The 14,645-nt window shown below is 36.4% G+C and overlaps 1 protein-coding gene across 1 annotated transcript in view; it reads right to left on the reverse strand.

Moving 5' to 3' along the window:
• Positions 1-14,645, reverse strand: part of SPATA7 (spermatogenesis associated 7) — a 40,020-nt gene that overhangs the window by 21,226 nt on the left and 4,149 nt on the right. Inside the window, exons 2-4 of the mRNA XM_085061598.1 lie at positions 8,156-8,236; positions 7,415-7,507; positions 6,453-6,500 (exon numbers count right to left, since the gene is read on the reverse strand). Of these exons, the coding sequence (XP_084917724.1) occupies positions 6,453-6,500; positions 7,415-7,507; positions 8,156-8,236 (222 nt within the window). The remainder of the gene's footprint in view (positions 1-6,452; positions 6,501-7,414; positions 7,508-8,155; positions 8,237-14,645) is intronic.

Raw genomic sequence — 14,645 nt, forward strand, 5'->3', positions numbered from 1 at the left:
AGATTTAAATTGAGTTCAGGTTGCAGAACAATGTATCTCAAAGGAATTATCCAACAGTCAGCACTACTGTGTTTTCATATAAGCTTTTTTTGCAATAACACATTTCCAATTATTTCCCTTTTGAATTCTTTTCAGATAAATCATATAAACATCATCTCAGCTGAGCTTGAAGTGCCTGCAGTGACCATAACTACTGTCCAGCGTATCAGTCAGTGATACTACTACTGCAAGAAAGCTCTTCCTTCTCTAAGAATTTTTACTAGCAGTTTCCTAGCTCTGCACAAATCCCCAGTACACCATGGTTTAAGCACCTGGGGTGGGATCTCATCAGATGCAAACTGATTGCAAACACAGCCATTGGCTTTGAAGTTCAGCTTTCTTTTAAGTCTAAATTTAAATTCCTTAACACAGTAATTTTAATTTTCCTAGCTCTAAGAGATGATTTTGCAGTCCTTCTTCACATGTTATCAGTAGCACTTTTTCATCAAATAAGGGAGGAATCACCATAAAAAAGGGTGCAAAAGTATTTATTATGAGCTTGATACTAAACCCTTGCTTGCATCAAATAGAAAGTAATGTCTGTATGAGGGTATGTACTTCAGAAATGTGATATTACTTGGCAAAGCCACTAATGGCAAAATTTGGTCACTGCTAAGGCTTGGAAATAAAGCCTAACAGTGACACATGAATCTTTTAAAGGCATTTCAGAAGAGGCTAGAAGCACTGGATTATCCCAAATCCCTCCATCTCTGATGCTCATACGGGGTCCTCATCCAGCAGACATCTCCTATATACTTCTGTGAGCCACATGAAGAACACAGCAGCCTGCCAACAGTTACTGCCCAGAACCTGTGGAATGCTGCACCAACCCTGAAGGAAATGTCTAAACCTGCCCAGGTAAACTTCCATTCAATTGCACTAGAGAGAGGTCCATTGGGCTTATAGTTGACCTTGGACAGTGATTTTTGTTTCAAGGTACCACTGGGGCAGCCCCCAAGGACAATTTAGACATACTGTACTGACTTCATACTGAAAATAAGTGGGATGCATAATTTTATTCTTCTGCTCTGGTGTGCTATGGCTGCTCTGTAATCCTCAGTAATGGTGGACAATTGCATAAAAACAACAGTCCTCCCCACCAGCAGACAGATGGTCAAGCTGGGTAAATTAGATTAAAAATCAGGGACATATTTTCAATAATATTGATGAATAACTGCTGAAACATCTAGAAAAGGAAATTATGTTTTCTCTATTTCTTGATCTTTACAAGTCAAGACTGAAAGCTTTTCTTGTTCATGTGCTTTATTTACCACATTCAATATAGCTGTTAAGTTCCATATCAGCCCACCTGGATGGAACTTTTGGTCTTCTCAGCTCATGATGTTAGACTAGATGATCTAAAGTCTTTTCACAACTACAAGTAAAAAATGTATTTTTGATGTGTGTATCTAAAATTAATTACCTCTTATAAAAAAACCCAACAACTTTTCCACAGAAGAACCTTTACAATAAATAATTTCTGGAATAAAGTAAAATCACTACAGTTAAAAGTACAGATTCATAAAAATGTTTTTTCCTATGGGTTTTCCAGCTCACCAAAAATTCAGACTTCATAAATATATTAGAACATCCTTCCAAAGACATACTTGAGCTCTGAAAACACAGGCATTAGAATTATCTGGGTATTTGAATTTAAAGAGCTCATATTAGTCGGTTATAACCTTCATTTTCAGAAATGCATCCATAAGGACAAGATTTAACATTAAAAAAAATTTAAAAAAATTTAACATAAAAAAATTGTGAAAGCTTTCTGTAAAACAGCAGCAACAACAAAACATGTAAGACAGCTTTCCACAGATCTGCCTTTTCATAGCATAAAGCATAGACAGATATATGTGTTAACATGAAAAATTAGGATTTAAATACAGAATTACATAACAATATGAATTTCTTGGTATTTTTGCTTGAACGTAACCCATTTAAAGAGTACAAGACCGACATTACTATCAGCCTGAACTGTTGCCTCTCCCCATCTCTCACTGCCCTCCCTCCAAATATTCAAGCTCCATCAGGCTAAAATAGATCTGTGGTTGGTAACTTCTCAGCATACTTGTTCTCCTTCTTCCTCCCCACCCCAGTATCAAAGACACCTGCATTCCCAAGCACACTAATCACTGGGTTCAAGCTGTAATATCAATATGCCTTGTGGAAAAACCTCTAAACATACGGGTTGAAAAGTTAGTACTGTTAGAAACAAGGCATGTGTAGCAGCAGCTGTCTTACTTGGCATAGCTTTTGTCAAGTTTTCTGGCACAAGTTTCACAACCACAGACTTCTAATGGCCACTGGTATCAATCAACATGCTTGGACTAATTCTGAACATACAAGTTTCACATTTCAAGAAGTTTCACATTTTAACAACTATTTTAAGTCAGTAAGTCTGATCTAATACACAGGAACATGCTCACTGCTAGCCCAGGGGCATGGCACCTTGCCTGCTTTGCTGCCAGCTAAGATACCAGGAAAAGAACAGTGGAAACTAAATCTACTTTAAGGACAGAACACATTCAGCTGGCCAGGGAGAATACCAACTACAGTATCATGTTTAATTCTTAAACACTAATGACTGATTCATGGCAACAACCCCAAAGGGAAATACTCACCTGCTATTTTAGCAGTACATGAAGCACAGTTTCTGGGGATTTTTTGTTAACATTATCTGTAGGAATTCTGTTCTTTAACACTATGCTGTTAATAAATCTTATAATTTTAAACTAAATTTACACCTCTGTCCAAATCTGTTTCGAAACAGAGGGGAACAGAAACCTTATTTGTAATGCAATAACTAGTAAGACAAAGAATACAAAAAGTAATAATATGCTTCTGTTGAAGGAGGCACAGAACTACTGGGAGAATAAAAGTGCAAACCCCTCATCCTTCAGTGACACCATAGAGATACTGCTGATATTCAACTACATTGAAGTTTAAACTGTGCCTGGATAAATCATATGTCTCATCTTGAGAAAAAAAAAAAAGAAATTGTTTTGAAAATATTCTAAAACCCCTTGGCCATTCCTTCTCTTCCTCAGCACATTTTCAGCATTCTTACTGCCTGAGCTATTGGCTGTCATCTCCACATAACCTGTTTCACAAAAGACAGAGGAAGAAAAATGATTCTTCAGTGGATTATCAGAGACTCTACAAATGGTACCTTGCACTGAGCTTAACACCTGACCATGTAACACTTGGTTGCATGATTATTACAGTATAGAAATCTGTATCTCTTGATGCACAATGCATAGAACTGCAGGAAAAATGCAACCACTCTAATTTCAAGTATGAAATAAAATTGAAATAATTTTTTATTTAATTCTAAAATATTTAGAATTTATAAGGATAGTGCAGAAACTGAACAAGGTATGCCTGGGTAGCCTTCACTCTAAATACCTTGAAGACAGTGAGACCAATAATGATGAATTTGAAAGCAGCTGTTTGCCATGGAATTACCTCTTTGAAAACTGCAAAAATTTCAGACTGTGTGGCAGTTTCTTATCTGTGTGTAAAGGGATCTCAGTCAGATGGAAATGCATATAAAGGGAAGCAGGCCAGAAAACAAATATCAATTACATGCACACACTGAGCAGTGAGAGAAATCCTCGAAGGCTTTTATTAAGAAAGGTCCAGGATTTTTGTCTGTGCATTTATACCAGATACTTATGATTATCCCATCTCTTGGAGTTGAGGTGCTTTTGCCATTGAGCAGCATTAAACAACAATTTAAGTTATGGCATCTATAGCCCTTGTAATCTACCACTTAAATTTTACATTTTAAAACTGGAATTACCAAGATAAATGCTTTCAAGTAAGTTGAGTTCTATTCCTGACACTGTTTGAATTGAACTTCTGGAAAAAAATGTTTTAGACCCACTCACACTGTGACAATGGAACAGGTTATTGAGGGTGCAGAATCTCCAACTCTGGACATTTCCAAGACTTGTCTGACTGATCTTGTGTTGGCAGAAGTCCTATCTTGAACAGGAAGCTCAAGGAAGACTAAATTACCTCAAAAGGTCTCCCCATCGCAAAGTAAAAACACTACATTGAAGAATATTCTGATAAACAGGTATTGTTTACAGAAGTTTGCTTTTTATCTTTTACTCAGCACTCTTATTAGACAACATGAAGCATCTCACAAAATAAACCTGAAAACTAGGGCAGGGACATAATATTGTCATAATTGAGAAGCCTCTTTTAGGGAAAAAATACAATATTATTTATTGCTTCATTAAACATATTTTTAGAAAGAGCAAATTCATTTTGACTTGATAATCGTACAATTTGGCTCAGTGCAGAACATCAAGGAAACAAACTGTATGTTAGAACTGAGCTAAATCTAAGGATAAAAAGATTTAACCATGATGAACACTTAGTTCTGCAAGGCCAAGAAGTAAGTCTAACATTTCTTCCAAATGAATCCTGTGCTACTGAGTAGGATCCCAATCCCTAAGCTATGAAGTTCCCCTTCACCTTACAAAGCAGCTTTATTTTGGGAATATAATGAATTCCAACTAAATAAAAATTAGCACTCCCAAGTCTTAAGCTAGAATAACAGCAGGTAAATCAAGGATTTTTTTTTTAATAAAACGCTTTATTTTTCCCCCCTTACCCTTCAGGTCTTTTTCCTTTGTGAAAAGGAAACACCTTCCAGGGATATGCTGATTGTATGTGTGTTCTAGTAAGACAAAACACAGTAGCATCAGCGTTTTCCAGCTCAGTTTGAAAATAGGTGAAAGATCAATTTAGTGATAATTTAGGATACCAATTTTACCAAATAGATGAGTAAAAAGGAGCAACAAAGGTGAAATGTTTCCATCACACCCTGCACAGGAGATTGATGTTTTATCTGTGAGCAGGAGAGTTACATAGTCAGACACTGATCTGAGTAAGATGAACTGAAAGAAAAACGTATTGTACAAAGCCTTACTATCTGAAATGAAAATTTCCTCACTCAGAGCACACCTGGCAGTGTCATGACAATTATCTATCAAGGTTAAGGCACTGTCACTGTCTCCCAAAATGAACTCAATATTCAGGGAGACTCATTCTGGTGTGAAGCACATAAGCTGTCAGCTCAGAAGCATTTCATCTGTACAAACTGCACTCTAAAATAAACAAGGCACTTGTTGGTGTTGAGAAACACCCAAGACATTAAAAGCTATGGAAGAATAATTGCTAATTAGAAAGATTCTAGCAGATGCAGAAAGAAAACCTACATGAGGTTTTCATTACTGAAACACACAGGAGTAAATATTCTTCAAACACCAACCCTGTATTTTCCTGTTTATTTCAAAGCAAAGCTTGGTAAGGGTGGAGAATTAAAGAAAGACTTTTCTCAGATCACTCTGCAAGACAGGTGATCTGAAACTCCTACTGCAATTGAAAGCTTTAGATATCCCTGAAATAGAGTCACTGTTTGTGCTGCACCTTTTGAAGGCAGGAGAAGGCAAGCCTATATAAAGTATCTTTGATCCTGAGGCAACTTATTGCTTAATTCAGTCTCAAGTCTTTAGGCAAAAGTGAAATAAATGCTAGGGAAATTAAGTCTTTCTGACAAAAGGATGACTGATTTCCTGGTTATTCTGGTAATTTTACCAGGTAGTATGACTGTGTTTTGACTGAATTTGGTACTAACCACAAAGTATTCTGTCCTTAGAAGATTTAACTTTCCATCCTAAAAGAATAACAATTTTCTTCAGTACCTCAGTAGTTGTAACTGAACACAGAACTGGACAACAAAACTTTTTCTAACTGCACTGAAGACAGACAGATAACAGAAATACAACTTTGTTATTTTAACAAACAGCTGCTATTTATCCCCTTTGACTTACACATTCATTTAGTATTTCATAAATCAATTATTTGGAAGCGGGGCTACAGTACTCATATCTTTTAGCACCGTTAAGAAATGAGACAATCCGCAGTAAAAGTAACTGCACTTTAACCCAGGCTGTGGAGCTGTGTGCTTGTATTTGGCTCTGTTTTCTGTAAAATGGAACAAGGAGCTTCAGCCCCAGTCCCCAGGTGCCCACACTCCCGAAATTCCTCTTCACATGGCACTACTAAGCTCTCTTCTTGAGAGTTCAAGCTTACATCCTATCATACAATAGGAGAAAATTCACCCATCAGCATGGGTGAAAAGGATCCTAAGCAAATGAATTGTCCTGCTAAGCGTAACTCATCACTGACAGCCCAGATTCATCTCTCCAGCATTCCATTTGCTGCAGATTCTTACAGGTAGCTGAAGAAGGATGTGAAAGCTGAATAAACAAACAGATACATGAAAGCTCTATTAAGGGTTATATTCTATTGACACTCTTCTATGCCGGCTCTTTTGTTTTGCTAAGTTAGTTTTACAGAAGCTGTTGCAGAATCAAATAATAACAAATACTTACATTTGATGCTGTTCATCCTACTTTTGGGCATTGAACAGTCTACAGCTGCTGAAAATAAGAAAAACAACAAATGTGAATGATTCAGTATTTACTTAGTATATGTGATAGCTAGAAAAATGTAGCAATAAACCAACACAGAACCAAGACTAATTTAATTCTTTTCTATTTTAAAACATGCTAGTTACCGTGTAGTTAAAGAACTAGATTGTTATTAATACAGTCACAGGATTTGTGAGATAAAGCTGTTTGGGTAAAATACATACTTGAATGAAGAATCATCACTTAAATGAAAACCTCTTTCAAAAGGTTTCTGTACATTTTGTGCTGATGGCATTTACCTGCATACCTAAGGATACCGAGTATGTCACATGAAAGATAACATTTTGAGTATTGTGTTTGTGAGTATGGACTCCAGCAGTAACATGATTTTCCCATTTGCAAACATACAGGGCAATTTTCAAAGTCCATAGAACTGTCTACTACTTTCACTGTTCATTGCTAGATGAACAAAAAGTTAAGACATTTTTGCAATAAAAATAAAAAATAAAAGAGACATAATGGTCTGAGTTTAACTAGAAATGTTCTGCCTTCATTCCTAAAATAACTTCTGTATGTTTGCTGTTATGACTATCACTATGACTTTCAGTTGATAATATTATTTCAAAATTCATTATTTCATCAAAAGCAGAATGAACCCAACACAGCACAAAGTGCTCTAAAATTAAGGTAGGATCTTTGGTAAGATTTAAGGAAAATGTTTTCATACAAAACTTCCCATCTCAATTATATAAAAGTGTTATTAAGTAGCTGCCACATCACCTTGCTGACACCAGTTTGGGTAAGACACAGGAAGAATAGTAAACTTCCTACAATCCAGTTAATTCTCTCTTGGTATGAGCCTATTCTGAGAGATTGAGGTAATTCTAGGGGGAGACAGTTCATTCATATATGCACATTTTTACCTTTGGCTGAAAGGATTCTGTCATAATGAAACACCATGTGATCTCTGATCAGGTATTGGCTAGTTAGATTTCGAGAGGAGTCAACACAGAAAGCTGTAAGATTAAAATACATATGAACATTAGAAAGGCAAGTAAAAGAATACTAAAATTTTAAACAGTTACTAATTGCAATTCAAAGTCACAAACTTTAAAACAGTGTTTGCTTAACTTCTTTGCTCACAGGTACCATGCTTTTTCCAGTTACTATCACAGGAAATCATCCCATCTCGTTTTGTTTTCCCCAGTGAGCTATTAATAAATACCTACAAAAGTGGCTGAAATTGGACTATGAAAATGTTAACACGGAAACTTGCTGTTTCTTCACTCTATATTATTTTGAAAAAAAAAAGTATCTGAGGCGTCAGTATGCCACAGAAACATACACTAGCCCTGTAAAGGAATATGTCTAACCTCAAGAGTTTTTTGAGGGGGTAAACATATATATGTATCTTACAGTTAATACAGATGGGACATCTTTATGTGTTTGTTTATCTTGCTTCCGATTTGTAGCCAGCAGTACAGTGAAGGCAAAACTTACTCCTTGAAAGTATTTTTAGTGATGCATACTAAGTGTAAGTACTATTAAACATCTCCAAATAAGCTCAATGCAAAGGTTTTAATAAAAACACTTTAATCATAAAATCAATGAATTCACATAAAAGGAACCAGGTGGACCTTCTGATGAAAGTACACATTACTTACCGTTACTCTTAGTACTTAACTGCCCTCGAAATGGACTTGCTGGACCACATCTGGGAATGGCAAGAGCTGAGTGTGCCTTTGCTTTAATAGAACATCAAACAAAAACCAAAAGTTAGAAAAAATATCCCCACATGTATTTTTACAGACAAGATAAAAGTCTTTCTCCAAAGAATTAATGAATGGTTCTAGCGGATCTTTTTCAAAATCTTATTCGATCATTTTATAATCACTGAACTACAAGTGTGGTTAAATAACTTAATCTAAACACCACGATACCATGATAGTCCTCTCTGTTCAGGGAGTCCACTCCGGTTCAGGGAGTTAAAAAGCAAAACAGACCATCAGAACACTTCTGAACTTTATACTGGTCATTACACTGCACACAGATATGGCCCAGATTTTGTTTCTATGCTAACCTCCAATTTATTTTAAAGTTCTGTTGATGGCACTTTGATAGACTGGGAACTCCACAGACAACTGGAGATGCTGACAAAAGTTAAACAACCAGTTGTTCTGAAAAATGAAAGAATGTGAATTAAAAATTCTGTGTCTCCTTGATGATGATCATTATTGAAAATAATGATGTACTGTCAGGCTCTCAATCGCTGGCTGTCATGTAACCTAAGATTTAAAAATTGGCACATGAGCTAATTAAGAATCTGCAGCACTTCTAGAATTCCCGTTCTATCTGAACAGGAGATATACTAGGAATACAAATACTAGTCTATACAGAGCATTGCTTTAAGGCATCCAAGATATGTAAAATGTTAACCAAAACAAAAAAGATTTTTTAAACAGAGTAAATATACCAACCACACATACTTAATGTTAATTCTAAAACTGTACAGACAAGTTCTACAAATTTATTCCTACTAACTATCAAGGTCCACATGGTCTTCTCATTCCCAGCGTAATTCTCAGCTCTCAGTTCAAAAGTCTGCAACCACCATACAAGTGAAGTGGGTAACTCCACTACTCTACTGTTCCTGTTGACCTCCAGCTTTCCACCTTTCATCACATGAAGAAGCACACTGGACCTACCCAGTAGGAGTGGGAATCTCTTCCCAGTGACCCTAGCTGGGGTGACAAAGGCAGACACCATTACAAACTGACTGGGGGGTGCCAGAAGCCATAATGACAGCCACACCACACATGGTAAAAGCTCTTAATCCCACCTCTCATACCTTACCTCCTGCATGCCCAGCACCTGGCTGTCCAGGGCTTCTTTTTCAGTTCCCACTGTTATATAATGACTGTCAAAGTACTATTGCAATTACACATATAACTACTATAGTATATAGCTCTGTTTTTAAGTTCAACAGCATATTGCACAAGATGGTTAACACAGTGTCTTAAATATTAATTAGTAGAGATTGCAGCAAAACAAATCATTAATTTAACAATGTTTTAACACTATTTAAAGCCACACTTTACTAATTTTTGAATGACTAGGACTAGTATTGGAAGCCATAAAAAGGATCTTAAGAAAAAAAGAAAATGAAAATCGTTGCCCTGTGATGAAATAGCACTGAATCTCGATCGATAGATTCAATCTCCTTTCTGACAAAGCACAAAAAATACCAGGACAATCTTGAATTACTTTCATACTTTGAAAAGCCAGCCTTTATACAGTACAGGCTTCTGTAGATTTCCAGTATTAGATGTGGTGTTTGCAGTAACAGTGCTCCCACTCTTTTTGCTGTACAGTTACCAGAGTAGCAGTTGAAAAGGGATTAGGAAAAAAAAAAAGAAAATGCCATTGCAGATTTTTTTCAACACAATCCTCCAATTGTTTTAACTTTCTACTGTTAACTTTAAAGCCAAAGGACAACTTTCCTGTTCAACTGTATCAACTTCAAATGGCTCATTCCCCTAATGGTACAATTTTTCCTTATCGCTATTAGTGATTTAAACATACACAGGGACAAACAACTATAAATTATTTTTACAATACTAAAATTCCAAACATACAGCAAGAATTTATTAGATTCAGAATGTTTCCACAATGACTGCAAACCTTTGCCAATAAAGGCCTTCTTTCCTGTTAAAGTATTATAGTCCTCTACCATATGCTATTACATATGAACAGTATTCACAGTCTAGCTGCATCCCCCCTGAAACCCATGACTTCCTGAAGTTACAATATTCACGTCGGAAGAATTCAAGTCTTTGGGAAGACTTCAAAGTTAGATTATAAACTTCAGTTAACAGAATTTTCTCCTAATGGTAAACCCTCCCATGCATATACCTGCAATCTAGCTTATAGCAGACACCTGAGAATCAGAAGAGTTTCATTCACAGTTGCTCAAATAACCTAAATATTCCACTTTTTGCTGTGCTTCAGAGCTAGGTTATAATTCCAGATGGAGGCACCTGTAGTATTGTTCAGTAAATGCTTACAGTACTACCTCTAACTCATCTTTATGTGACAGAATCCTAAAAGGTAGGCATGATCACCTTAAAAAAAACAGAGACATTGTTCTAACTACAACTGAGTGTCTTCAAGTAAGCTAAATGACTGTCCCGAGTTAAACACGATCAGGGAAACCCTGAACCTGTTGCTTTTACAGGTTGACACAACTGTTCAGCACTGCAGGAAGACCGGACTTTGAAATGTTCATTTGCTTTGCATCACCAGCAGATGGCACAGTGGAAATTCTACCGGAAAAACTGTCTGCCGGTTTTGTCCTTCACAATTAATTTGCATCAGGCTTGCGGGGAAAGAGAGGGGAGGGAAAAAACGTGGGCATCAATATTTCATAGGCAAGAACACCTGTCAGAAAGTGTCAGGAGGGAGAACTTAAAAATATTTCTGTGCCCTCTATTTCGACTATGTGCATGTAGACAGCACAGAAATCTCTCCCAATCCGCACAGAAATCCCCATTTTGCAGAAGTCCCAAAGGCACTGCAAACATAACACCATTCGTCAAGATGTCATGGCCTTTGTTCAGGCACTTATGTTCCCTGCACTATATTTCCAAATCCCAGTTCCTCCTGCATGTTCTAACTTCTGTGCCACCAAGAAAAATTTTCAAGTCCCCAATCCAACCAGATGGATTTGCAACCCTTGCTCCTGCTAAATGCAGGATTAACACAAACTTACGTGTCACTCAGATTTTAGGATACCCTTCAAATGCCAGGGCTGCAGCCCCACTAGCACCTAAATGTGTTGAGAACTTTCACGTCATTAACAAATAATATTTTCTTCCTGTTTAGAATATTTCCTTGCTGGATAAAAGTTTATACTGAACAGATTTTTTTTCTTTTAAATATCTGGAAGGATTCTAAGTGCACTCTATCCTGGCAAACTCTATTTTCTTACTGCTTCAATTAAACAGAAGTCTTATGTTGAAGAGATAAAAGCAGATCTTGTGATGCAGGCTTCTCTGCTCCTCTTGCTGTATCCTATGGTGCTTGCTCCTACACTCTCAATCTCTGGCTAAAAAATGTAACTCAGATCTTTCTGTAACCTGTTTATCAATGAGGGCAATTGAGGCTTTCTCTGTGAACCACCAGTTTCCATACAACATGCAGAACATTTGTCAAAATAACTAATTTGGCTAAAATAATGCTTAGCACTACTGAAACAGAGGAGGCAAAAAATACTAAGGAATTACAGGTTGTTTCACATACATGTTTCTTCAAATGTACCTCTTCTACACTGAGGTCAACTTACCCTCCCAATATATTCAGTCTCAAGCTGCTTTTTAAAATGTCAAGCATTTATAATGAAGAAACATGTTGCTAAGGTCAGAGAAGAAACTGGAGGATTTGATATTTGCAGGCTATTTCCACCTTACTGAAGGTAGAAAGTGTTAATGGTCAAATGTTTTACAACTACAATTTCAAGTTGTCTTTTGACTTGAATGGGTATTTCTTTGGATTCAGGCTGTGTTTTCAAAGTTATTTGCACAACAGTAGTAACAAATTGAAGGCTTAGATATGTGAAAAGAATTTTAAAGGAGAGGGAGGGATTTTCAGTAATTTACAGTTAATCAAATATAAATCAAAGGGAGGATAACTACAAAAGTATCTTTGATATATGATACATATAACTATCTGATCTAAACATAAATTTCCTGTTAGATGTAAGTGGACTGTCCACACTGAATATAAAATCAGGATTCTCATGCTGAGTGTTCTCTTAAAGTACAGAGAGCAAACAAATGAAATACTTCTAAAAATTTATTTGATCTTGTAGTTCCTTCTGTGATGCAAAGAACTAATGAAGACAAAAAAAAAAAGCTTTCTGTAAAGTTTTTTCCAGCTGGTATCTAATGTAAGTAGTAACTACATTATTCCAAAGAGAATTTAAAGATATTTCATTTAAATTACATTTTTATTTTAATTTAAAATGCACCCTATCTTAATTTCTGATTTTACAGTATTAAAAGTTACAGAAATTGGTGATTTACTTTGTTTCCTGGTTGCTAATGGATATGCAGAATTTATGGAAATGATTTTTCTACTAAGCCATTTCAGATTTGGAATGTGAATATGTACTGGAAAGAAGCCCAGTCTTTCACTACCATGTTCTCCCAGATAAGATTTTAAACACAAGTATTAGACTTACTATTTTTATTGCAAGCATGTATTCAGTCATAACAAATAAAAAATACTGAGCAGAAAAAAAAAATTAAAAAAAAAAATCTATCACACTACTCTTACCCACCAAGACTTCCTACTTAAAAGATAATCCATAAAAAATAGAGAGACCTTGGGTGGAATATTGGATATAAGCATCTAAAACTAGCACTACAAGCCATAAAATCTTCATTTAACTGTGTAGAAACATCTGAACATTGTAATTTCCAAAGTGCAGCTCCCAGACCTTAGCCTGGGTTCAAACAACCCTCAGTGGATTTAAACCTTGGGTCTCCCCAGCTGTTCCAGAGGAATATGCTTATCCCTCTGTCACGATATTCACCCTTTTGTGTACTGGTTTGGTTTTTTTGTGGCTGCAGGACTCTTGCATTCCTAGCTTTACAGTGATCTCCTCTCAACTGGCAATGCAGAAAGCACCTCTGTCACTAACAGACTAGAATTGCATAATTTGCATGTAATTGGGCATTTGATCCCTCTGAGCCTGGTAAGGACCCAAGCTGACAAATGCTTTACAAACGCTCTAGCCACTACAGTGATTTATAAAGGTTTGGTATTCTTGCTTCTTTCACTGCCAACTCTTTTTCTTCCTTTTTTTCTTCCCTAATATCTCAATGCTCTAAACCAGAAATAGTTGAAGAGACACCTTTGTCCAAATGGATAATTCAGGCAACAACATGCAGAAGGTTTGTGCTGTGAATTTCCGACAAGTCAAGGATGTCTATCACTACCATCCTTATTCTACCAACCAGTTTTTATGAGCTTTTCAGTGGGCTTCCTGCTATGAATTCACTCTTCTAACTCTATACAGTAGACTAACAGTACAATATAGCACTAATGCTGTACACATGCTGAGGAAAGAACAAAAGTGGTTTAAATGATATCTGTGAAATGCCAAATAACTTTAAGCAGTGATAGAAACTCCTTTAAGCATCATATCTGTCTGATAAAGTCATACTTAAAGGAATTACCTGAAATACCTGTTCCTTTCCTTTTGGTACTAAGGGAATTTTAAAATCAGAGTATCCATTAATTCTTTATGCTACAGAAATCGTTGTCTATATGAATACAGCACAGAAATATACAAAGTAAAGACTGGTATCTCAGAGTACATTAAAAGATTAACCTGGTTACGAAAACCCACACTGGATTTAAACTTAATTTATTTAAATAGGAAACTAATTTTTCTATTTTTAACTATTTTGCTTCATATTAGCATGATATACTTGAAAAAAAGCATATTCTATTAGTTGTACTACTACTGAGGCTTGCTCTCCTACTCATGTTGCTTACATCTTTGTACCATCTCCCCTAAACTCCTTTCAATGTTGCCAGTTTGCTGCCTTTTCCTTACCTGTGGTCATTCCTCCCCTCAAACACCCCCTACTTGCTCAGCTGTGGCTGACCATGTGCTATAGGAACTACAATTGCTCATCTAGTTTAAGCTTCTCTGGTTGCTTATCCTTCGCTGCCTAGTTCTTACCCTCTACTTACATATCTGGGAATGAACAAGAACAGAATGAGTCTCTCTAAAAAATGTGTATTAATTTGTTGAGTATTCTCCTACCCAGCCAGTGGGTACTACTAATGCTGCTAGTTCTTACTTGCAGGTGGGTGAAGATGCAGAACTGGCTAGAGGAAAAGGCCAGCAGAGAGCAGTGCCCCGTGATCCACCCACAGACTCCTTCTTTAGGTGAAGAACGCAGGTGAAAACACGGCAAGTCACCACTACTTTTCTGCAGCACCTATGCAATCACAAGAGACCTTCACTGGCTTTAGATTTAGCTACTTACTGAATGCAGAATGCAGATAGTATTCAATTTTATTTGAAAGTTACAGTGAGGCAAAACAAGCATGTCATAATCACACCTGTATTTTCTTTCCTGT

This window comes from Lichenostomus cassidix, chromosome 5, assembly GCF_008360975.1.
Source record: "Lichenostomus cassidix isolate B80296 chromosome 5, HeHo_3.0, whole genome shotgun sequence".
Classification (NCBI taxonomy): Eukaryota; Metazoa; Chordata; class Aves; order Passeriformes; family Meliphagidae; genus Lichenostomus; species Lichenostomus cassidix.